The following is a 26104-nucleotide window of genomic DNA, read 5'->3' as shown; positions in this document are numbered from 1 at the left end:
GCTGGGGGCCGTCGGGAAGATTAAGCGAGCTATTGCCCAGAGTCACATGGTGCTGGGCTAACCTGCCGCCGGAGCCGGGGATCGAACCGTGGTCCCTAGATTCCAGCGTCAGTCGCCCTGGCCGCGGCGCCACACCTCTCCCACGGAAACAATCCATAGTAGCTCTATAGGACTGCAAGATTTCCGTCATCAATTCAGACTGCACTTCCACAAAAGGCAAGTGAATTTCAAGGTCTCCACCACTTTCCCAACAACTGCTGTAAAAGATGAAACCTCTTATGAAGTAGTTCTGGAGGGATAGGAAACATCCCCTTATGGTAAAGTATCTAGTCCACTGGTATGTTTTTTAAAGTCCAAGTAGAGGTAAGCATCAGTATTGCAAGGAGGCAGGCAGTGATCCTCCAAGGGGACACATTTTGGGCCCTAAAGAGGCGCTCACATTATCATTAAAATTAGCCTGGACCTTTGCCTGTACCTCACAGTTGATACTGTGTCCTACTGACTCCTGGGCTAGTGCCAGAATCAACTGCATCGCCTTAAAAAATTTGTTTCAAAGAAGGGTCCAACTCTCTATGGGGGATGGGACCAGAGGATGTTAAACTTCGTCATATGCAACAGGGCCAAGCCCATAGAGAAGCAGTGGGTGCCGGTAAGGATCATAGCTGCCAAAATGGCAAGCCCAGAGGTACAGACCTTCGCCTCCCCTACCTTTGGGAATAGCCTAGAGGGCTGCGGAGATGCCCTGAAAATGTCTAGCATTTCTGGCAGGAAGGTCATGGCACGTGCAGGGTCAGCCAACGATCTGTGTAACTTCAGTCTCATACTTTTAGGTGCAAGGAGGCAGTTGAAGGTCAGTCACCCATAGTCAAAAATGTAAATTGTAAATGTAAATTGATACTTGTATAGCGCACTACTCATCCGCAAGGGTCTCAAGGCGCTTGTACAAATACCGCTGTGGAACCCATCCTGGCTTTCCCTGTGAGGTGTCCACTCCTGGGCACCCCCAAGGTGGAGGCCAGGCATCCTTAGCGTTGTGGGGGCGTTGTGGAGATTAAGCAAGCTATTGCCCAGAGTTGCAGAGTGAGACTCCATGATTGGAATAGGCACCGAGGCGAGAATTATCAGGTCCGTGGAATTTTTTGAGCCCAAGACCCGCCGAGGCGGGGAATTGAACCCTGGTCCCGGGCTAGACCTCTGCATCCAGGAAGGAAGAGTTCAGTGCCAGGGAACAGCATGAAGATTCTGAAAGGTCCCTAAAATAGGACCGCTCCATTTAGTTAGGAGAAGACTTCCCTTTCCTAAGGTACTGTTTTTTGTGGAAGGATCTCTTAAGAGAACATTTCTTGGAAGGGGACTTACTTAAGGGGACTTACTTTTTTGGCTACTTTTTTGGCTAAGGCCCCTCTGGCCTTAGCCAAAAATAACCTGGCCTCCAAATCCCTGTTAGACTTCAGGTGCATGGAGGCACAACTGTAACAGGCAGCAGCATCATGTAATAACCCCAGACACCTTGTTCAGTCATCATTTGAAGAATGTTCTGCAGGCTTAAAATAGGAACCTCTTTGCAGAGACAATCGATCTAATCACTGGCAAAAGTTGAAAAGCACAGGGCGAGAGCTTTAGAACTAATTGATTGGATGTAAGCAATCCAGGAACGGTATGGCACCACTGAGTGTGCTGGAGAGACACATTGCTGAGGGAAACGTGTTCTAGATCTAGCTTACATATGGAAGGAGTACTCAATAGGTGAGGAATCTGCAGGATGATATAGCAATCACAAAATGTTAATTTTAAGGTATTTCTGGAACAGCAGGTTATTGTAAAGCTGATATTTTCAGTAAGGCAAATCCATATTCTAGGGGGCTTGGGAGAAGGCAGTCGGTTTAGTTTTGGGATTTCCAGGAGTAGGCATGATCAGTTTCGTTCACCTCCTGTAACTCTTAATTTGTCTTTTAGGTAGCCACTGATCTGCTGTTGGATGGCTTATGAGCGACACGGTGACTTTCTTGCCTCCAGGACAATGTATCACATTCTTTCAGAGGCAGACTGAAGTATTATGATTTCGTGCAGCTCCGATGAGTTGGGCAGAAGCATGCACAGCAGCTGTGAAGGAAGCATGAGCAGATTTGTGGAGGAGATCCAGCAGTGTTTTGTTGCTCTCAGAATCCGAAGGCGGGGTGGCAAATTGAAAGCCTGAGTTTTCTGAGCAGATGCAGTTGAAAAGATGCCAAATAAATAAGTGTAAAATACAACATTTTTATATGGGCTGCTGTAGTTTTCCCATGTGCTGGTGCTGGTGCTGTAAATAACAGTTGTTACTATAACATAATTAAAAAGGTTCATTCTATCCAATAAGTGCTTAAGCTCACAAAACAAAAGGTTGCCAAACGTCGATAGAGTAACACTGCTATAGACACCTGTGCATGGAACGTCATGCCAGGTTTGAGAAGCAGGAGTTCCATTTCACAATTGGTTTGAAGCCTGAACACCATGAATTGAGCAGCTGATGTAGTTTAATGTTCTGATAAAGTTGTAAGTTGTCAAAAGCTGAAAAGCACAGAGAGGGCGCTCAGGTTCCTCGTGGACTGCTGCGAATAATAAGATATTTATGATTTGGCAATTATTACTGGAATAAGATACAATTTGGATTTTCAAAGCAGGATGGATTAAGAACACTTTATGAATAATGGATGACACTTAAATAAGTGAAACTGTGAAGCAGAAAGCTGGAATAGTGTTGGATCTAGAGATCTTCAAGAAGTTGCAAAAAGTGACGGGAGACACTAAGTGACTGAGAATAATTGTGACTGTACCACACAGACGCATGAAGCGTGTGATTGCTGGTGGGCCATAATGCTCAGTCAGTCCCAGACACAGTCTTCCTTTTTTCCCCAATGTTCACTACTATGAAGAAAAGCGATACTTCCCCGATTATAGCTTGAAAGCATGTGCTGATGACCTGTACGACTTGGTGCTTTACTTAGCTTAGCTTGATGGAGCCAAATGATGGGCTCTGTCAATATCCTGCCTGGTTTCTTGTAGGCTTGCATCAGTTGTGCCTGAGGACAGCAGCCTCATATGAAAGTGGCTAACGTTGACATAAATAGCACATGAAAAAGTGGGTGGATAGAAAGATAACACCACGTTACATAAACCATAACTCTGGTCTGTATGCAATTCATAGAATAGCATCTAAGGTGAGGTTCTCAGGGTGATATAGTAAATGAAGATCTTATTAGAGAAATTTACTGACGGCATGTGCAGCGTGATCAGTGATCGAATGAGAACATTTTCCAATGGAAATGGAGATCAGAATTTCGAGGAGGGAGTGTTTTCGAAACATTGAAACTTTAGAGATTTGGAACTGGAAGAGGGAACTGTAACAGGACATTGTCCAAAGCAGCTAAGGTACAGCCTCGACCCTCAACAAACAACCACGTGGGTAAAGCATACAGTTATCTTATGAGTGCATGCATAGTTCGTTCATTAATAAAAAATTGGGTGCATTATGCCAGATCCTAAAGTATTTCTCATCAGCACTGTCGCCAATATAAATGTCTTTGTAGCCAGGGTGGGAAATTGTGCAGCAATGTGAATTGGATGGCCACGTTTTTAGTTCTCCCTGGCCAATCCGCTCCTCAAAAATAGAAATTACACGCAGTTCAAATTTCAGCTCTTCAAAATGGCTGCCGAACTTCTACAGCATTCGCAAACGTCAATGACCTGAACCCAAATCCAAACGACTGCCCCAAAACAATCAAAAGAATGATAGAGAGGCTCAGATGTTTTTACTGCTATTTGCCACACAACTGCATATTGTATTGGTATGAATATATTTCCTAGTGTTGCTTTTAGTACCAAGCCATTCCTGGCTGAGGAAGTATTTGAAAACTAGGACAAGGAACATGGAGAGGATTTGGGAGCCTAACAGAGTCAGCCTGTCTGGTGTTTGAAGTTTCTCAGATAAGGAATGTTTTTTTTATACAGTTTTATATAGCGCAAACTTGACCTGAATCGGGTATCAGAGAGCTTTACATAGCACCAGTTGCATTACATGAGGACACATTCATTTTTGTTAGGCACAGGAAGATTAAATCATAGGATGTTAAGTGTCATTGCCGAGACTCGAACCCAGTTCCCGAGATTCGAGGTCGGACGCCCTAGCCGTTAGGCCAACTATTCTTGCAGAATGAACAGGCAGCAAAGATAGCTCTGCTTTATAGCAGGACTACAGTATCTATGATGGGCTAGTGTTAGACCTCTCAGCCTTAGGGTAGCCACCCACCCCCCCCCCCCCAAATTCTTGCCTTACTCCTCCATATTTTTTTCATCTGGTTTCTGTTGGTCTTAGGACTGTGCACTTTATCACTGTTAACCAGTGCTAATATGTGTGTGCTCACTCCTAAAAACCACTGGCGTATCCGCAATTGGCATATGCAAGTTACTTATAAGTCCCTAGTAAAGTGGTACTACAGGTACCCAGGGCCTGTGGATTAAATGCTACCAGTGTACCCGCAGCACTTATTGTGCCACCCACTTAAGTAGCCTTACAAATCTAACTCAGACCTGCCATTGCAGTCTGTGTGTGTGCACAGCTCAACTGCAATCTCAACCTGCAAAATAAACCTTTTGCAGGCCTGAACCTTCCCTTTTAATACATATGTCACCACTAGGGTAGGCCCTACACAACCCAGAGGGCAGGGTGCAATGTAACTAAAAGGCAGGACATGTAGGATAACATTGGAGTTACCTTATTACATTTAATAAAGATATCTTCCAAATGGGAGCCGATAACCAGTTAATGCTTGGTGTGTTTGAAATAGTAATGAAAACCCCTCTTTTATGGTAAAGTGGGATTTTAATTTACAATTTTGAAAATTCCACTTCAAGAAAGTTAGAAATATTCCTGCCTTGGTCATTTAGTGCTTACAGACTGTCTCTTGGTCACATGACTAGGTGTAGTTGGCAGTTGGTCTTTCTGTATTCCTCCAAGACAGACACACACAAAAGAGAGCTTAGGTGTGCCTGGAGGAGCCCTTACCGACAGGATGGGAGGGCCGAGCTTGGAACACCCCCACTTGCACTTGAATAGATTGCACCAGCCTTCACACAAAGGGCTGCATACCCACTGTAGTTAGTATAGAGCCAGGGAAGGCAGAAAACATGTGCACTTCAAAGGGAATTCTTTCAATTCTTCTCCCACTTCAAAGAAGGCACCAGGTTTAAATATTGTACCTCAGACACCAACTTTCAGATCACTTCTTGAACTATGGAATCTGCCAGGAAGGAGGACTGCCCAGCTGTGAAGTCTGCCATGCTGACCTGCTTTGCTGCCCAAGGACTGCTCTGCTGACTAAAGACTCCTTTTGCTGAACCAGGAATCTTCTGCTATGAGCTGCCATGCAGAAACCAGCCTTGCTGTGACTCCCAGGACTCCTAGATCTCCAAGAGTCAGTAGGTTGACCTCCTGTTCTCTAACCACAGGTGCACAATAGGCTTCTCTGCGCCACGCATCATCAATGCTGGAACATGCATCGCTTCGATAGCTCTGCAAGCTTGATCAGTGTGACACATCTCGATGACGGCAACCAGCCCATCGCCCGCAGCTTCAATGCAGGACCGAGTATCGCCTCAACACATCCGCCAGCCCGACGCATCTTGGCACAGACAACCAACCCAGCTTGACACAGCACAGCAACGCAGGTCCTCTCGAACACTAGCAGGCTTCACAAGCTCCAACCCAGCATGACTCACCCCAAACTCAGCACCAATGCATCAATATGCAAGTCTTTGCAAACCCCTGCATAAAATTGTATATCTCTGGATCTACTTATTGGATTTGTGTCATTTTGGTCTTGTTTTAATTATTAAAACTCATTCTAATTTTCTAATTTGGTGTGGGATTTTTCTTGTGATGTATTTTCACATTATTACTGTTTGAAGTGTTGCACAAATACTTTACACATTGCCTGTAAGTTAAGCCTGACTGCTCTGTGGGAAGCTACCAGAGGGTTGAGCACAGGTTAATTTGGGGTTTGCTTGTGATTTCGCCCCGATTTACCCTGAGAAGGATTGTGGCAGGGGCTTGAGTAGGGTTTCACAATTTCTAGCAGCTAGGCTGTGATTAAGAAGAGAAGAAATCTCAGAAGTGATGCAGCTGTTGGGGGATGAAACTTGCTGTTCATTTTATACCATGGACGTTCAGGTTATGTAGGAGGGAGAAGATAGCCAGAAGTGGAGAACATGTTTGGTCCCCACAGACAGCCGTTTTGGCTGGTAAAGATTATTAAACAGAGAGTGGCCCACCCAGTACGGAATAGCAAAAAAGTAATCTTATTGTGAGGAGAAACAAAGGGCACACAATCTCTCTGATACAGATTAGGAATGGATGGGGATTGGTGAAGGTGGAAGAAAGAGTTCAAGACATGGGAAAGAGGCCTTGTGCAATAATTCGACATAAATCGCATTAAAGTGAATTGAAGGCGAGATACCGAGTAAATCTTTTGAAGTCCGATCAGTCACATATTGAACAATGGGAGAAGGAAACAGGCTTTAACTGTATGGCATGGAAAGATAAGCAGAGAATTTCTCAAGAGCGTGCATGACCATGGTCATTTTAAAACAGTCAATTGATCAGAGTTCTGATATTTTTTGCAAATAACAGATGGATAAAAAAATAACGGAGATGGTAGGGAGTATTAAATATCTATTGTGCCACAGCAGGAAAGAGGAGTACAATAGGCACTGGCTTATTGTAAAACGTAGCAGGCTCAGAGGGTGAACTGAAGAGGAGGACAGCGCGAGAATGACTGTGGTTGTGGCACTGGGTGGCAAAAAGAAGTTGGGTAGAGTCGGTTAATGCTAGCAAGCACTCCTGTACATCAAGTACATTTTCCCTTTTTACAGTTTTTCCTTTTTCAACACTCACTACTAGGAGGCAGGGAGGCATTTGATTGTATATATGTCGCGATGACTGTTTTAGCGTGGTGATATCAAGAACATGTAAAAGGTGGGAGAAAGATTGCAGGCTCAATGTTAAAGGAAGAGAACTACCTGAAAACAGGACCAGGCAGGTGGAAGTTTGGCAAAGAGTTAATGAATTAAAGGCTGGAGTTGTCCTTTCCTTGTGCTTGGCATCTTCCACCTCCCTTGTCCTCCCTCCTTTCCTCCCTTATGGTGTGTTGCACCTGTGTGGAAGTTTAGAATGTTTACTATTTACTCAAGAGTGCTTCTGATGAGAGCTTGTAGACAGTTGGGACTGTGACTTCTTTTTTTATCATCAATTCAGTGGCACTGAAGGGAGACAAATGAGTCAGAGAGTGGCTAGTAATGTAGCGCTAAAAGTGGATAAAGATTGTTGGACACAGTCTAAATACTACATATTGAATGAAACATTAGCATTTGCTGAGGTAAGTAATGCAGTAGATGAAAAGGAGAAGACAAGCAGTTGTGAAAAGGGACTTGTTAAGTATGAAACACATTTTGTTCTTCCTTTAAAGGTTCAGGGTGAAGTGAATAAATGTAGACTTGTAAGCCTGATGCGGTCATATCTCGGTTATTTTCTGGCATCTCATTAGTTCCTCTTTTTAGATTCTCAGTCTTCAGCCTGTTGTCTCTATAGGAGCTTCCAATGTTGCACTTGGAGTGGTTAGGTACTCTGGAGAACGCCTAAGATCTTTTGACAATGGGCAGTTTCCACCTATTGATCACCAGCTGCTACTCCATCATTTGTAGAACTTTATACGAGAGTGGACTTAAAATGAGCCCCTTTAAAGGAGGATCAGATCCAGATAGTGGTCAGAATTCCAATATGTCTGGCCCTGGTGGATGTGAAGAATGCTAGGCTGCCCTATAGTACAAGGTTTTGGGTAGGCCACTGAGGACATGATCTAGGCACATTAGTAATGTGCCTAGATCATGTCCTCAGTGGCCTAGGGGTGGGGGAATCATATCGCCCGACGCCCGAACCATGCAGTTTTTATCAATAGGCAAGAAGATTTACTGTCTATTTTGTCCGACGGACTAGTAGACATTAAATCTCGTAAATTAAACAGGCTTAAGGCACTCTGGGGTTCACAGCCAACCAGAAAGGCTTGACAGGAGCCTTTGGAAGCCTCTGATTGGCTAGCAGCTGGACTCTGGGCAGTGATTGGCTGAGGGAGTGAAACGTCACTCAGTCTCAGCAAGCTGTTTGTGGCCGCCGCAAGGAAATACTTAAAGGTAATGTAAAAATAGTGCCCGCCATAGCACTGCTAGAGTGTTCAAAAGTGTTCTAATTTACTAATGTTATGCAGCTTGTGGCTGCAGAAAGCGTGGGGTCTCATTGCTGCTATCGGAGCGTGACTGAGACAGCATAAAACGCGGGGGGGGGGGGGCAGCGCTAAAGCAGTGGGCCCAGTAAACCTGCAGGACTGGGGGATCCGAAATAATATTAAACTTGACCCAGCCTGACATAGGGCCTGGGAGAGAGACTGCCGAACGATCGGCCCGGAGTATTGGAAACAAGCTACAGTTGTCTCAAGCCTTAATGGCAAATTCAACTGCCTTGAATTCTTGTTGCCCAACTGGTTGTTACTCTGGTGCATGCCACTGCCCAGAGTTTTTCAATTTATTTTCCAGTCATCCACCTCCCTCTGTGCACTCGCTGCTGCTCTCCTCCTCGGCATGGGCCAAATACACCTGCTGCCTCGTCCCTGGCCTGTAGCAGCTTCCATACATCAATTAAAATGTCAAGAGAAGTCCCGTGATTAATCGGCTTCCAAGTTTGACTTGTCCTAAGGCAGTGCAGAGGGTTAAACTGCCTGCTGCTAAGAAAGTGTACCGCTAGTTTTTTTCCTTCCTAGTTTACCTATTTTGTTTAAAAATGTTTCTCCACATTTGTGAACAGTACTGAGGCTACGTAGTCTTATGGGTAAGCGCCCTTTCTCACAGAAAAGTTACGCATCACCCCGTTGACAAAGAACCAAATACTGATATTCATTTATTCCCACTGAGCCACTGTAAAGCAGTTCTTTATTGCACACCTTCACCTATGGTGGGTGGGCTGTGCTTTTAGGAGTCTGCGAGGCTTCTGGAGATCGTGAAGCATTGGTGCAAGAAAAAATGAAAGTAGTTGAGGCAATATGAAAGATATTGTTGATGTAATACAGAAAAACGGAATTGTTCTAGGGATGGAAGGACTCCGTCAGTCTTTAATTGCCACCTCACTGCTTTGTCATTAGCTAACCAAGTCTGCCAAGGGAAACCCAGATGTCTGCCTTGCGATTGTTTGCAGTGTGCCAAGGGAGTTTCCATATTGACTACAGCCTTACACTGTAAACAGAGGATGCAAGAATCAAGGACTGCCAAAAGTGCACCTATTCGTTTTTACATGCAGGGTAAATTCCAGGTCAACCTGTGGTATCACAACTAAAAAGGAAGTACGTTTTTACAGGTCTATTTAAGAGTATGCCAATTCGTGTTACTGTTAAATGTGCACACAAAAAAAAAATCTTATGCACGGTTTCCAAATGCTAATCTGGCACAGAGTGGAGTGTTCTTTCTCAGTCGTTATTCTACATTAATGTGTCATGACTGATGGCGGGGATTGTGACTATCAGAAAATGTTATAGCTGCAACATTTGCATGCCTTTTTCCATTTCCAACTGCAGTCAGCATAATGTCCTTTATAGCGTTAAAAACAATCTCTGCACCTACTGCTTCATTCAAATATTCGTTTTAACTGTATCAGCAACTACCATGGGCCAGTTTTCTCAAACCCATGTTGTTGGAAAAAATGAAGTAAATTATTAGTATTTGTTTATCAAGTCCAAGATACCAACACACAGTCTACTTTGTTCCCACTTATTCTAGTGCCAAAAAAAGAGATCAACTTATTTTGGAGCATTATGATGGTGGCTATTACCACATCAGATGACTATTGAAAAATTACTTTTTGGCGTTCTTTCCAGTGCAATAGTAGGTCGTTGGGATGCAAGTGTTTTCCCCTCTGACTGCATTCCACTTTGTGAAGAAGTCTTACCACTGGCAAGCACAGCTCAATTCACATGCTGAAAAAGGAGCTTCTAAGCATCCTACGGTCTGTGAGTAGGTGGCAAGGGAGCAGGAACAGTTGCCACGAAACAAAAGGGAGATTTTGAGCCAGTATGCTGGAGAATTAATGGGAACGGGCATCTGGTGTGTTGTGGAAATGAAAATGAGTCTGATGACGGAAAGAAGTTGAAGTGGACTGGAGCATTTGTAAAAAGAGTAGAGGAAAAGGGAGCATGTAGAGTAGCTGTGCAGAAAGAAGAGAACCTGCTTATGTTTAGAAATTTGAAGAAAAAATGGTATGTAGCTAAAGCTAGGTGACTGATATAGCAAGAGTTCCGGAGCCAGCCTGTGGTGAAAGATTTGAAGCAAATGGAGAATGGCGCTGCTGGTGACAGAGTGGATAACCATAAGGCAAGCTTGGACCTGTGATGAGAAAATGGCAATAAAAGGAATTGAGCATCCATTGTGGAATAGTGAAGCAAAAATGAAAGACTGCATTGTGAGAGAATAGACGAAAGGGGACATGCAGGTTGTTATGGGAGAGCAGGAGGAAAGCATGGAGTGTTAAAAAAATAGAGGGTAAAGGTAATTTATGCTATACTGTAAGAGTTGAGGGAAGGAACTCATAAGTCTGTGTCAGAGGTGTATGGGGATTAAGTCTATGGTTTGAGAGAACAAAGGAACCAATAGGTTTAGCATCCATAGACCAGCAAATCCATTTAGGCAACAGCTGGGACAAGTTGATCTTTTTACAGGACAAGTAGATTTATGTTACTTTTAGTCCCCTGGACAAGTAGACTTTTTAAAAAATTCCACATCCCTGCACGGTGACATACACAACGACCGATCAGCTGATGTCAAACAAATTCACTTAAATCAGCATGACCGAATACTGTTGCAATGTGGATGGGGCTGAATTATCAGAAGTTATGCCAATGTGACCCAGATAGGCCAAGATATATGATTACAGGCTACGATGCAGTCAAATGTGAGCATTATTATGTGCTATTACTGATAAGGATCATCAATTCTTGACAGCTAACGGATCATGAAATAAATGATTACACATTTACGTTGGTGCACTGTGAACACGACAATGCCCTAATAGGTAGTGCCATCATTTGAAATCTCAATAAAAATCAAAGAAGTGCTCAGATTGGTGGTGGGGAATTTGGGGGGGGCACACATATCCTTCTCCTTTAGCATATTACTCAGACCTCTCACAACCTGTACACTACGGTTCCAAGTCGAGCTCAATCAACCTCTTAAGGAAATACAGAGAATAGAACTTCTGAACTTATAGAACAATTTGCCATTCACATTTATCAAGTTCAAAATTCACTACTGAGGTAAAAAGAAGGAGCAAGGTGTGGAGGAAAGTGGAATCTGGGAACATGTGGAGTGATGTGGCTCACTGGTTAGAGGCGGCAGACCCGTAAGCAGAGAACGGCCCGGGACCAGGGTTCAATTCCCGACGTGGCAGGGTCGTGGACCAGGGTCAAAACGGACTCGATAATTCTCGCCTCGGTGCCTACTCTAACCAGGGAACACACTCGGCAACTCTGGGCATTAAGCTTGCCTCATCTCTACAATGGCCCCCCACAGACGCCGGGGATGCCTGGTTTCACCTTGGAGATACCCAGAAAGGGACCATCTCACAGGGAAAACCAGGACGGGTTCCCCAGCGGTCTTCAGCGCCAGGATACTCCATGGAGTCGCAGTTCGCTTTACAAGTACACCCACATTTACATTTACATTTACATAACTGCTGGAAATGATAGGTGGTTTCTATGTGCTTACAGAAAATGTTTATGATCCATGGTGGAGTTCTCAAACTTAGAAGCCATAAGTCCGAGTTTGCTCGAGTGTGTAAGATGCATGGAACAGATTAGGTTGTTTGTAGATCTATAAGCCATGCAATCCTCAGTCACCAGTTTCATTTGATCGGGGTACATTAGAGCAATCACATAGTTCCTGTCCAAGGTGCCAGTTTACCACTTACTCACTACCAGAGCCGACAAATGACTACAGGTATCTCCATGGTCTTTACATTGCACCAATTTCTCTTCAACATGTGTCTGGGGCCACCACTTTCAATCAAACTACTGCCACCAATTGGCTCCTTCGGCTTCACCTGCTAATATTAAGTTGGTAAATCAATCACAACACATGCAGAATTTACATCATGTCTAAAATCCATCAGCCTATGGATGTCACATAACCAACTGAAATTTTAACCAATCAAAAGAGAGATTGCTGCCAATTATCCTATGTTAATTGCTCCTATGTATGTGATAGATGTAGAAACATTTAGGACCATGTCAACACATTCCTGGTTTCCTCGCAATTGTACTTGGCTAACAACATATCTTGGTCTCTTGTCTAGAAGATGCAATGCCTGGAAAGCATACAGAACTCAGTCCCTCAACTACTGAGAAATCTTAAAAAATCATACCATATCTCCTGTGTGCAAAAAGACCAACACTGGCTGCACTGGTCAAAAGTGTAAAGTATAAATCACCTCACCTGTTTGACCAAGGGGCTCACCCTGAGATCCTAACCTATGCTCTTCTTGTGCCTTGTAGTAAAATACCAGGGCACAACCATGGATGGTAAGTCAGACCATCGCAACTCTAGCTATTTAAGGAATAAAGTCAAGGCTTTTTTATTGACACAATAAATAAAAAAACAAGTCTAGCGCTCAAATCCTATTTAAATCGAATCCTTACTTTAGTGCCACGAGGTCATACACAGACAACAAATGCAACTTAACAGAAATGAGTAACATAATAATTACATTAAGGCAAATGTAAATGCCACAGAGGTGTGCAGTGTCTTTCTTGAGATAAGCATGCACCACTCCTCCTTTCCGAGACCCTTTTCAGTTGGACCAATATGATTTCAAAAGCTATAATCAATAACAGTTGTTGAATCCCCTTTGTGGTATCTCAATATTCACTTAACATTCCGCAGGCAACACTGATTTTAGAAGAACTTGCATGACTTACCTCAATAGAGCTTGCGATGTTCAAGCACTCCTCCATCCCAGGTATGTCCAGTTGGATGATGCGTAGGTCTTTGCATTTTACAATTATACTGCCCAGTGAGCCAACAAATCTGCAAAGAAAGAGGTGCTTACTATTAAAGCTGAACACTTCTATGAACAGGTTTATTGCAAAAGCAGAAATCACACCCATCACCTTCCCCAGCCCACCGCAACTTCCACCCTCAACCCTACCGCCACACCATTCCACCCCCAGGTATGTTGGGGACAACCCACAAAACATTCTACAAAACATCCCCCTTTTCCAATAGATAATTAAAACAACAAGAACATTTTTTTAAACAATACGTAGTACCAACACAATAAAGTACAAATATTGCCGATGCACTGCCTAAGATACAGCTATTTGTCCTTACACATTTAACTCTCAATAGCAGGACAGTTACATTTTAAGTATTGTAAGCGTCACCACCCACCAAATCCACACTGTCCCCCCTTATTCTGATGACAGACATATGTTGTGGCGACTTTAATTCCTCCTGTCTAATGGCCCTGCCCAACTTAGCTCTCACCTAGTCAACTGTTTTAAATTTATACGGTTAACATCCAGCCTTAGCGTTATGCCAAACACAATAAAAAAATTCTTGGTGAATTGGCACAGTTTCTTTTACTCCCAGCAAAATTGAAGTTAGAAATACACTCTATGAGCATCCATATCGGACATGGTTTTGAAAAGGGGGTTCTTCCTCTTAACATAAGATAAGGTGACCCTGTGAGATGCTGTCCTATAACTCCACAACATTTTGCTGATTTACCCCCTCCGATTCAACTCACTTGTCACAATAAATTGAACCCTTTTACCAAGCACCAAGACAAATCGTTCAACCACCCAGTGATACACCGTGGTTCAATGGCACCTGGTGCAATTTATGAACAAAAACCTCTCCATCCGACACAAAATGAACTGAAGACCATTATTCATCACTACTTCTAATGGGCAACCATCTCTTACAAAAACACAAGTAAGAAATTCTTTAACATTCTCCTAATTAATCATACTCATAAACTTGACCAATGGCACTTCAAGAAGACGTCCGGTAGTTCAAGGGATACCTGCCACTCACAACTGTCTATGAAAAGTGCACAGATGTCTAGACCTGCTATTTGCCATGTTCTCCAGGGACATGTGCTCGACACAAAAGGTATCACCTGTGACTTATGAGTTTTATCACTCATTGTACAAGAAAGGCGATTCTTGGGGAGGAGCCAAGCTCGCGTCCGCGATGGCCGCGTTTTAGCTCGGCTCCGTTCGCTTTCCTGCCTGGAACGTCTATCCTGTGTCTTATCCTGCCCCGGGAAGTATTCTTTGGTAGACTATGGAACTAAGACATTTCGCTGGCACTTACCGTCTGATCCGTCTGTTCCTAGGTGCCGCGGATCCTGAGCTGCGCCCTTGTTCGCTTCGGGGCCTCCGGAGCGGGCGGGCCTGAAACTCCTCGGCGGCGCCCGGGCGGGGCGGAGCGCTGTAGCCGGCCCTTGGTGGAGGTGTGGGCTCGGTCGGAGAGGCCGATGTGCAATTAGACCGGTGACGGCTCTCCGGGCCTGGACCGGCGATCCTGCGGCCTGGTGTTGAGGCGCTGCCTTCCATGGACGGGGGTTGACCGTGTATGTGGCTCGTCTCCCCTTTGTTCTCCTGTCCGGCCATCTTGAGTCCCTCCGCCCGGACTCGGAGAACGGAGCCGGTGGCGTGGGGGAGCCGGCGACCCTGCTTATCCTGGTGGCCCGCCTTCCTGCCCTGGGGGTGCCTCTGCTTGTGGTCGGCTGTATCCTGTGTGACCCCGCTTGTGGCCGGACGGGGGTCGGAGATTGCCGCGGCCCCGCCGGGCTTTCAAGATGGCGGCCGGCTCCCTGTCTCTCAGCCTGGCCGAGACTGGCGACGCTGGTCCACCGCATGGCTCGTTTGCTGAATACCGTAAAGGTGAGCCTACGCTTGGGGACATCCTCGCCGCCTTGCGCTCCTGGAGTGCTTCCGTGACCGCACCTATCGCTGGACTGGATGATGATCATTTTGCCGGGCCTGCTGGGCCCCCCCCGATGTGTGCGGCTTCGTCGCTGCTGTGTGCTGCTGGGACTTTCCTGGAGGTCGTGGACCCGGCGGCTGCCGCTTGTTTGGGTATACGGATACCCGCTGCTCTCAATCATCTTGTGATTTCTCCTGTGCTGGGGGTTCGCCGGCCGGGTCCCGTCCGGACCGGTCTCGTTGGATCTCCCATTCCTTTTTTGCCTCGAATGGCCGAACGAAGATCCTGTGGTTGCTCCGCCGAAACGGCTTTCCTCCTATTGTCGGCGGAACAGTGCCTGCATTACCTGCGGTGGTTACCGTCTTTTCCTGTTCATCTGGGTCGAAATCTATATGACTTGTGTGGATTGACGATTGGACTCCCTGCTATTCGCCTCTGGTTCCTCATGATCTGGTTCCTGGTGCGTTGGATGCCTACGGCTTTGGACAGACGAGGACAGGGTTGAGATGAACTTGCCTCGGTGGACTATTATTTTGCGGTATGGTCGGATGATCCGTTTGTGACTGTATGACTATGTTCGATTCTCCTTCATGTTCCTGGAGCTTATCCTCGTAATTACTATCTTCCCGTGGGCACTGAGTGTGTTCGGACGGGGGGGTGGGAGCTGATGGTTTTGATTATGTGGCTCCTCTCCCGTCGTTGTCTCCCTATTTCCCCTTCTTTTTGTCTTTGTGGTTCTTTCTTTACTTTTAACTCTTCTATATTTCGGGTTTCTAGTTAGGGCGACAGGCACGCTGCTGGGGGGTAGGCCATAGCCTTCTGCAGGGGTGCAGGGTGGGGTGTGCGGGGTGGGACGCGGTGTCTGCATGTGGGCCCCCTGGGGTGTTTTTTGCTAGCATGGGCCTTCTGGTCTCCCTGCCGTCACGGTTTACTACGCATCTATTACTCCCGTTACCACTGGTTCCCTGTGCCGGTCTATTTTTGAGTGCTTTGTTAGCCATGGGGCGCATGCTGTGATGCCGCGTTCTTTCTTCCCCCCTTTTTCCCGATGTCCTTTTTCTTTTTCCCTTCCCCCTTTTTTTTTTTTTTTCTTCCCTCCCCTGGGTTGTTGTAGCAGAGGGCTCTTTGTTTTGTAAGCCTATTTTCCGTTCTCTGTATCATTGTGTGTTCTCGTAGTGGTGGGTGGGCGCTGGGCAGCGGTTGCAATTGCTTACTAATGTGGGACTCACGTTCTGCCTTTGTTAAAATGTAACTGTTCTTTTTGAATTTTCCTGTATTCTGTATTACTGCTTGCTCGCGGCCCGCCACGGCCCTCTGGACCTTAATGATTGCCATCATTCTGCTATACCCCTTCTTCTATTATAAAATCAACCTTCTCTCATCCTGCTCGTGGTGGTTGCTCTGTGGCTTTTCGCCTTTGATTCCCGTTTGGATTACTGTGGTACCCTGCTGGAGCTTCTGTCCTGACCATTGTGCTTCTATAATTGTGGTGGCCGGCCCGACGGGTTGTAGGCCCGTATTTGTGAGCAATTTCTGCACAATAAAGGTTTTCACAAAAAAAAAAAAAAAAAAAAGAAAGCCGATTCTTGGCATACCGCTTGATTTCGTGATCCTTACCCGGCCACCAAATGTTTCACGTTGCCTTTTTTCACTTCAATGCAGACATATCGCCATGTCCCTCATGCGCCAATTATAGCAACGTTTCTCTCAAGGAGTCCGGAACCAAGAAATTGTCACTTAAGTACATGCCCTTGATTACAGTCAAATTACCCCAAATGGACTGTAATTGTTTAACAACACAATCTTGTCCATCTTAGACCTCCTACTAAATACACAATCTTAAATTTCCATCAACACCACATTCCAATCAACATCATTCCTTCACACATCCTCACAAATTGCCTCTTGGCAACAGTTACTGACAATCCTAACCACTATCTGTGGCTCGCCTATCGCAACATAAAAGTCGTCCTCCTCAGCCAGAGGTAAACACGCAATCAGCGTTTATGTTTTTATTGCCAGAGACCTCTTTCAGAGATAAAGAGAATGCCTGCAAATAATATTCACCCTTCATGGAGAAATCAGCAATTAACTGTTTGCGATCTGTTCTAAGAGGTGGTGCCCCAAACATACATCTTAAAATATTTGGCCCACCAGCATGCCAAAGCCTCCTTCTCAATCACACTGTATGTACTCTTAGCACCCTTGAATGTGGTCAAAGGAAAGGTCACCTGCTCTACGCAATCCCTTTATTGCATTAAAATGGGCCCCATACCATAAGCACTAACATCTCGGACAATGATGGTACAAACATTCACATTAAAAGGTTTCAGCATTACAGAATTTTAAATGTAACATCTTATTTGCTCACATGCTTCATTACAAGCATCCTTCTTGAGCAATGCTTTCAATACCTAAATATTCCACCATGCCCAGAAATTAGCCCAACAGCTCCTTATTCTTTGATTACTGTTCAACTGCCTTACTAGGGGATTGTGTCATAGTTAATTTTAACAGGGCTGCCATGGCTGAAAGAATTTTATCAGGTGCAGCTCAAATAGGACAACTGTCTCATGGTTCTCTAATATATGCACTACCGCTGGGTTTCTTTTACAGAGTGGAACACCACAGGGCTAACAGGGGAATTACTGGTAGGGAACAACCCCAAGAGAGATGGCCAATTAAATTCAACGCAGGCAACAACCACGGATTTTTACAGCCCCCTTCTAGGATAAGCAACTCACGTGGTCTTAACCCAAACTTTGTTGCACCTCCTGCCCTAGTATTAGCTAATAGGTTTTCTATGCTATCAGGGATGGAGGAGTGCGGCTGACTGGACACCAAAGAGGAGGCTGTTGCTGAACAGCGGAGGGAGCAGAAGGTTAAGAAGAAGATAACTGTGTCTTTGCTTTCCCTGTTTTCACCACAATCTGTGTCGACCACACCCGAGGTGTCCAGTAACATTATATCCTGGAACATATCAGACCTGGCACATAAGTTTGATGACCTTATGTGACACCAGTTTATCAGGCAATTCTCTGTTATTAGCCTGCAAGAGACTTGGTTAGTGGAATGTAAACTGTTTTTGGAGGGCTTTAAAGCTTATTTTGCCCCTGCAACCCCTTCAATTAGCGGTAGAGCTAAAGGAGGTTTAGCGGTCTATATCGCTCTGGATATCGACTGCCAGGTACAAATGTGTCCCTCCGCCGCACCAGATATGCTTGCTATTACTTTTAAGAAGGGGGATCACAGATTAACTCTGACCAATTTCTACAATCCACCAAATAGAAAAAAGGAGGGCAGCATTTTTCAACTGAGACATTATATAAGGAAGCTGACCGACTTAAATCCATACCCCCTGATGGTAACGGGAGATTTCAATATCCACCCATGTGGCGACCCTAAGCTAACAAACATGGGCGACATGGGATGTCACAGAATGGAGAGGTTTCACTACGAACACTCTTTACAGGGGGAAGAACTAAATAATTTAACAAATGAATTTGATCTGATGTCCTTTTCTGCTCCAAACAGTACAATTTTAACTCCCACATTTAAAGGGAGAGGCCCGGGGTCTTTTACAGACCACATTCTAGTCTCTTCAAACTCCCAGTCTCTCTTTCAGAGGTTTACCATCAAAGACACAGGTTACAGTGATCACAACCCGTGTATATTTTTGTGGCTTGCTTTTTTCTAATAGGCCCAGGGAGGTAGTAAAGGGTATAATGAGACCTACAGATGGCGGGCGTTGGCTAAAGTGGTCCCAGATCGACCCGGACGCCTTCTATAGGGAGGTAAGAAACTCGTGTGTAAATGAATTAGCCCGCTGCGTCCATCCGGAGAGTTCGCCAGGGAATGTTATCAAGGCTTTTTGCTCAATCACAAGTAAAGCCGAGGAGCTACTGAGGGCTCCAGTACATAGGGTCCCTAATTCCAACCCGAGATGGTTTGACTCGTCCTGTTCAAAAGCGCCCCGTAAGCTAAGGGAGGCACTAAAGATTGTCCCGCAGAATTCCACCCACATTCGGGACTGTCGGAAAGGATATAAACTGGCCTTAGCTAGTCGTAAAAGTGTGATTAAGGAGGAGACCTGGAGGGAGTTGGTGGAGGCGAGCACGCTGAGGAATAGCTTACTGTTTTGGGGCATTGTCAACAGACCACTGTTTACGGAAGATCGCAGTAATACAATTGGCTTTCATAGAACAGAAGAGGAATGGGTGGCCCACTTCCAACTAATGGTCAAGGCCCAAAAGGGCAACCCTGCTCGATTACCTTATATACCAACTACTGCACCCATTGTATTTGAGAGGGCTGAGATAGAAGCAGGTATTGCAGGTCTAACGAGCAATAAGGCCCCGGGTCCAGATGGACTCCCGCCAGACCTCTTCAAATCGGATCCCTCATTCTGGGCCCCGATCCTTACAGAGGTTTTAAATGTAGCGGCTATAGACGGTTGCCCTGCCGCTTGGGCAATCTCTACCATCGTCCCAGTATTTAAAAAAGGGGATCTCAACAGTACCCATTGTTATCGCCCCATCTCTCTCATCGATTCCGTGGTTAAGGTGATGGGAGGGGCCCTATTGGAAAGATTATCCTCATGGGCAGAGGAAGGCAACATCATCTCCGATACCAAATACAGGTTCATGGCAGGAAAGTCAACGGTGGCCCAATGTTTAAATTTGTACCTGATCCTTGGTAAGTTCACAATGGCCCGCCCGGGTGCAATCCACATGGCCTTCATGGACCTATCGTCTGTGTTAATCGGGTCAAGCTGTGGCAGTCCATGAGGGCCAGGGGGGTGGGGGCTCCCATCGTGGACTTCGTGATGGACGTACGTAGAGAAACCAAAGCAAACGTCAGATACTCGCAGGACCTCCGGGTATCCAGGACATTTGATATCGAGAGAGACCCTGACTACCTATGAGCGTTTTTTACTGACTAGGTTCCGGTTAGATCATTTTCACCTTTTGATCCCTAAGGGGTCAAGAAGAGGTCAAGTGTTAGCACCCTGTGGTTGCGACAACCTGTCTCCACAGGACCTGCTTTACTTCACGTGCTGCTGTAAATACTACGATGTGCCCCGGAGACACTTTTTACTACCCCTCTTAAGGAGACTTGAAATGAAATGAAATGAAAAATTACATTTGTATAGCGCATAACTACCCTGAGGCCTCGCAGCGCTTAATTTTAGTCAGGTGTGCCCAGCACTTTTGTACCTCCAGATGCTGAACCCGGAGTGCATTATTTTTATTGTAGGTTACCTAAAATCATTGATGAGAACCAGGGCTTGTCTAGAATATTAGCCATCCATGGGGGTTGTTGTATCTTTTATTACAAAAAACAAAGTGGAATCCACTCGGACAGATTGAGAGGATCTCTATAGTGGTGGGGAACACTCAGTGTTGTTTAAATACCCCTTACACACCAACAAGCCCCTTGGTGTCATGCTTCATCATCGGGGTCTTCGCAACCCTCTACGGGATGCGGCGTGCTGCGACCGACGACTACGTGGGAGCACTTTCTATTGGGCTATGTGTGAAAGTGTGTGGGGTAAAGGACGTATGTGAGTGGTGAGTTTAAGGTGAGTGAGAGTTAAAAAAATACCTGGCTCGTGGGGTAAAAAATAAAAATCTTTATTAGGCCCCCGGCTGGTATTATTAAAAGGGTGCAGAGAGAGGTTTGTGAGTGTATAGTTAAGTACACCAACCTCGGTTGTGCGTCTACATGGACATGTTTCGGAGTTCAAGGCCTCCTTCTTCAGGACAGGAATTGCACATAGACCCACCTTACTCACATGTATTTATGTATCAAAGTGTATTATACAAAAAATAGAAAAAAGTGAACTATAGGTGTAATGTACCACTGAATCATTAACGTAGTCTTTATAGCCAAATCGGCGAGTAGTGAAGACCTAGAGGGAGAAAGCACATATTAGTTCCTTTTCTCGCTATTAACTACTGTTATCCTCCAGGTATCGTGACCTTAAGGAAAAGTGAGGTGTTGCTATGTACCACATATAGATCATGTGTTGATTTATCATGCAACCTGTAAAAAAAGACATGGACTAGACAAGGACACACATCAAACATATAGTGCACACATGTTGGTAACATGTTCATTCCTACTGCTGGTGCAGGGGAGATAAAGGAAAATGATCTTACTCAATGTACAAGGGTAGAGTGCCTCATGAGCCTTTTACGTTTTAGGAGGGTTCCATCAGGCACAATTGGACGATCTGAAATAATGAGAAGGACTCATAATCCATACTGTACCAGCAAAACTCTGTTGTCCCCTACCTTTAGGTGGCTTCTCGAACACCTAACTCACGGTTATTTGGGCGAAATCAGACCTCCTTCCCTCAACATGACTCCGATGATACTGACAACGGGAGCGGGCGGGTCTTTTTATGCACCCCTTGATTGGTGAATTGTCGGTAAACCGTCGATTAATTGAGCCTTTATTAGGGTTTTCCGGATTAGGACAGGATCCGGTACCGCGCATTTGCTAAGACGCTATCGTTTAGTGCACGCTCAGTGCGTAGCGTCTTTTCTGATTGTGCGCGGTGCTAAGACGCTGTTGTCTTGTGCATGCAAGGTGCAGAATGACTTGTTAAAAGCACTGATTTCTTCGTGATTGGTTCTGCGCATGTGCATAGGTCTGAGCGCTTTTATAGTTCCATTGTCGATAGAGTTCTAATAGTAAAAGCTTGTTCGTTTTGTAAAGTAAATAACCGATTTTTTTGTTGGGGCTTCTTATTACCGTTAATTATAATTATTAATATTACCGTTGCTGCACAGTCTGCTGGTGTCACAGAAATAACTACAGTGTTGATTTCATGATATTGGTTAAGTATGCGCAAGAACAGACTATCATTCGACACGTTCCAATGCGCAAACACAGATGGTTAAGCTACTCATGGTATTTGTACGGTTGTTGCACCGCCCGTTAGTGTTACAGAAAAACCAACAGTGTAGATGTTATAATATTGGTTACTTGTGCGCAAGAATAGGCTCTCATTGGGCATGTTCCAGTGCGCAGACACAGATGGTTCAGCTACTCATGGTATTTGGACAAGCAAATTATGTAGGAGAAGCAGATTTTTTAGGGAGCATGCAGGTGGGTAGCATGTCCAGTGTTATTACCTCGTGTCTCAGGTTGGTTGAAGGCAATGAATGACATTAATATATAATCGTAGTTGTCCCCATGGAATGTCATCATTAAGGCCTAGAATATGGGTACCCAAACGGAATACCCATCTCTTTTTCAAAAAGGCCTGTCTCGGTAGGTAGCTGTTCGATGACAGTCCATAGGAGGTCATTTACACAATGTTGCTTGGTGAGAAAATGGGTGGCCATTTTAGTTGTGTTTTTTTTTACACCTAACATTGCTTTTATGTTCGTTCATCCTGGTTTTTACAGCCCTGGTGGTCATGCCCACATATTCCAGGCCGCATGGGCATGTGATCAAATAAATGACGTTTCTGCTATTGCAGTTGGTGAAGGCTCGTTGTTCCCATTTACTCCCATTTCTGAAAGTGAGATTTTGACTTTTCTTGGTTAGGTGGCAGCTGCCACAGTTCCCACAGGGATAATGTCCTTGCAACCCTTTTAGTCTAGTTTGTTGGTTTTGTATTGATTTAGGTCTAGTGTGGACCAGGACATCCTTCAAATTCTTTCCTCGTCTGTGGGCAAATAGAGGTTTCTCTAGGTCCAGTGTGCCGCTGGTTAGGATCTTCCAGTGCTTGTTGATCATTTTCGACACCTGGTTCGAATGTGAACTGTATGTAGTGACACATACTAGTCTCTCCTGGCTGTTCTCTGAGGGTACCTTGTCCTCCAGGAGGGCATCGCGGTTGTTGTTCCTTGCCCTTTTCATTGCCGAGTTAATCACTCCGTCAGGGTAGTGTCTCTCTTTCTAACCCTAATATGGGCTCAATTAAGCGACCGTTTACCGACAAATCACCAATCAAGGGGTGCATAAAAAGACCCGTCCGCTCCCGTTGTCAGTATCATCGGAGCCACGTTGAGGGGAGCAGGTCGGATTTCGCCCAAATAACCGTGAGTTAGGTGTTCGAGAAGCCACCTAAAGGTAGGGGACAACAGAGTTTTGCTGGTACAGTATGGATTATAATGAGTCCTTCTCATTATTTCAGATCGTTCAATTGTGCCTGATGGAACCCTCCTAAAACGTAAAAGGCTCATGAGGCACTCTACCCTTGTACATTGAGTAAGATCATTTTCCTTTATCTCCCCTGCACCAGCAGTAGGAATGAACATGTTACCAACATGTGTGCACTATAGGTTTGATGTGTGTCCTTGTCTAGTCCATGTCTTATTTTACAGGTTGCATGATAAATCAACACATGATCTATATGTGGTACATAGCAACACCCCACTTTTCCTTAAGGTCACCGATACCTGGAGGATAACAGTAGTTAATAGCGAGAAAAGGAACTAATATGTGCTTTCTCACTCTAGGTCTCCACTACTCGCCGATTTGGCTATAAAGACTACGTTAATGATTCAGTGACTAGGTACATTACACCTATAGTTCACTTTTTTCAATTTTTTGTATAATACACTTTGATACATAAATACATGTGAGTAAGGTGGGTCTATGTGCAATTCCCGTCCTGAAGAAGGAGGCCTTGAACTCCGAAACATGTCCATGTAGACACACAACCGAGGTTGGTGTACTTAACTATACACTCACAAACCTCTCTCTGCACCCTTTTAATAATACCAGCCGGGGGCCTAATAAAGATTTTTATTTGTTACCCCACGAGCCAGGTATTTTTTAACTCTCACTCACCTTAAACTCACCACTCACATACGTCCTTTACCCCACACACTTTCACACATAGCCCAATAGAAAGTGCTCCCACGTAGTCGGTCGCAGCACGCCGCATCCCGTAGAGGGATGCGAAGATCCCGATGATGAAGCATGACACCAAGGGGCCTGTTGGTGTGTGAGGGGTATTTAAACAACACTGAGTGTTCCCCACCACTATAGGGATCATCTCAATCTGTCCGAGTGGATTCCACTTTGTTTTTTGTACTAAACTCAGGGAGACTGAATCCACTTTTTCTCTCCCTCCCTCCTTTGTTAGAAATTATGTATCTTTTATTATACATATGTGTTTTATGTGTTTATCCAGAGAGATATTCATATTTAACTTTTGTATCTGTAGCATCGTACTCACGTTTTGGAAAACATGAATTTTATATTTTTAATGTATGTATCAATGTTTGTATCCAAGGAGTGCATATATTTTTTATTATGATGACTTTTACGGTTTACTTGATGTAAAACCGAATAAAGTTTTATGAAATGAACTGCCTTATTAACTTCAAATTTGGCCTAACACCATTACCTGAAAAAGTATGCCCTGGGTAATCCACTGCACTCATGGCAAACAGACACTTTGCAATTCCCATCATCAACCCTGTATTAATCAAAACCAGCAATACATATTTTAGCACCTTATCACGCTCATCCTGGAACATGCACAAGAGAATATATTATCTTGCCAGCAATTTTTGTGTAGACCTCTGAAAGAAGACAGAGGCAGGTGGCAGGCCAAATGGCATTCTCTTGATAATAAACATTCCTTCCAGAGTGATAAATGACGAGATGATGGGACTCTGGGAGTAGACTAGATAAGTCCAATGCTGTGAACACTCTCCTTCCACTCCCAGTGTCCGACAACTCATTTATGTTGGTTAGAGGGTGTTGATCCACCTATATAGCTTGGTTAAGGGCTCGATGTTTGGAATGCATGCAAGCTATCCCTTCAGCCTTGGATGCCAGGACAATCTGACTCATCCACTCTGCTGACTGGTTCTATAGCACCAAAATCATTCAATCAGTTCAGTTAATCTCCAAGTGCTGTGCTCATGGCCAATGGCATATTTCTCATCTTGGGCACAGTAGAGGTCATTTCCGCTTTTACAACTATTTTGTGACAGAATCCATGCAAACACCCTACACATTGTTAGAAAAACAATCTGACATTCTTTCACCTCAATTTTGTGACTAATGGTAAGCAGAACTTGCTCAAGATGGTTGGGGTCTGGCAAACTTTTCTGGTCTCTCCTTCCAAATGAAATCTTACCGTGACTAATGTATATTGTACCTAGGGTCCTGTGTTGTTTAAATTCAATGTCACTTGTAAAACATTCAATCGCAGGCAAATTTACCACACAATACCCCAATGGATTCACCTCCACACTATCTAGTACTCCATTAGATAGCTTTCTAAAATTTGTGTTGTCAATAATAGTGTAGGCAGAATATGACTGACTCAGTGATACATTCATAGCAATATTCATGACTCACATCTTACATATAAGGGTACTATGAGGCTCAGCTATGTACACAACATTGTTTATGCTGGACACAAACTACCGGAACTTCATCTTCTTCAGTTGCTTCTTCACCTTTGCCACATACAGCATTTGCACCTTTCACCTGTGCATACCTTCAATTGACAGATCTGTGAAAAATGGCCTATACGTTTGCATGTAAAGCATTTCACATTCAAAGCAGGAAAATGCAAGGCTGTGGCAATATGTTGGGTGCTACTGCAAGAATAACACCTCAAGTTGTTCCCAACATCACCCAGACCTGTGGTTTTTTTTTAACATCCTGGACTCAACATGACTACATGGTTTCACTACACTAATTTCAGCAAACTTGCACTTATCATTCTACAATACACTCACAGCTTCAAAGTCAACTTTGTCTCTATGATGAAGTAGTTTGCTGTACTTTCATTCTTTCACAATTGGATGTCTCCATCTAGCAAGGGTTCCTTAACACTTACTAGATTTTTTTGAACTTTCATCTTATTAGTTTTGTTCACCAAGTCATCCCTTATAATTTCTACGTGCAGATCCCTAAATCTACGTTGATGCTAATGTACTTAAAACATTCACATACTGTTCCACCGTTTTCTCTTGGATGTTGTTCAATTGTGGAAAAATCTATTGTGCTCCACCACTTTTACTTTTAGTTTGTAATTAAATTCTAATGTCCTCGTAGCTTG

The 26104-nt window shown here is 44.5% G+C and overlaps 1 protein-coding gene across 1 annotated transcript in view; it reads right to left on the bottom strand.

Annotated features, from left to right (window-relative positions):
* The window catches only part of MTMR9 (myotubularin related protein 9), a 288947-nt gene that overhangs the window by 213639 nt on the left and 49204 nt on the right, over nt 1–26104 (bottom strand). Inside the window, exon 2 of the mRNA XM_078647565.1 lies at nt 13041–13149. Within this exon, the coding sequence (XP_078503691.1) occupies nt 13041–13149 (109 nt within the window). The remainder of the gene's footprint in view (nt 1–13040; nt 13150–26104) is intronic.

Source organism: Lissotriton helveticus, chromosome 6 (assembly GCF_964261635.1).
Source record: "Lissotriton helveticus chromosome 6, aLisHel1.1, whole genome shotgun sequence".
Taxonomy (NCBI): domain Eukaryota; kingdom Metazoa; phylum Chordata; class Amphibia; order Caudata; family Salamandridae; genus Lissotriton; species Lissotriton helveticus.
This window is presented reverse-complemented; position numbering and strand designations above follow the sequence as displayed.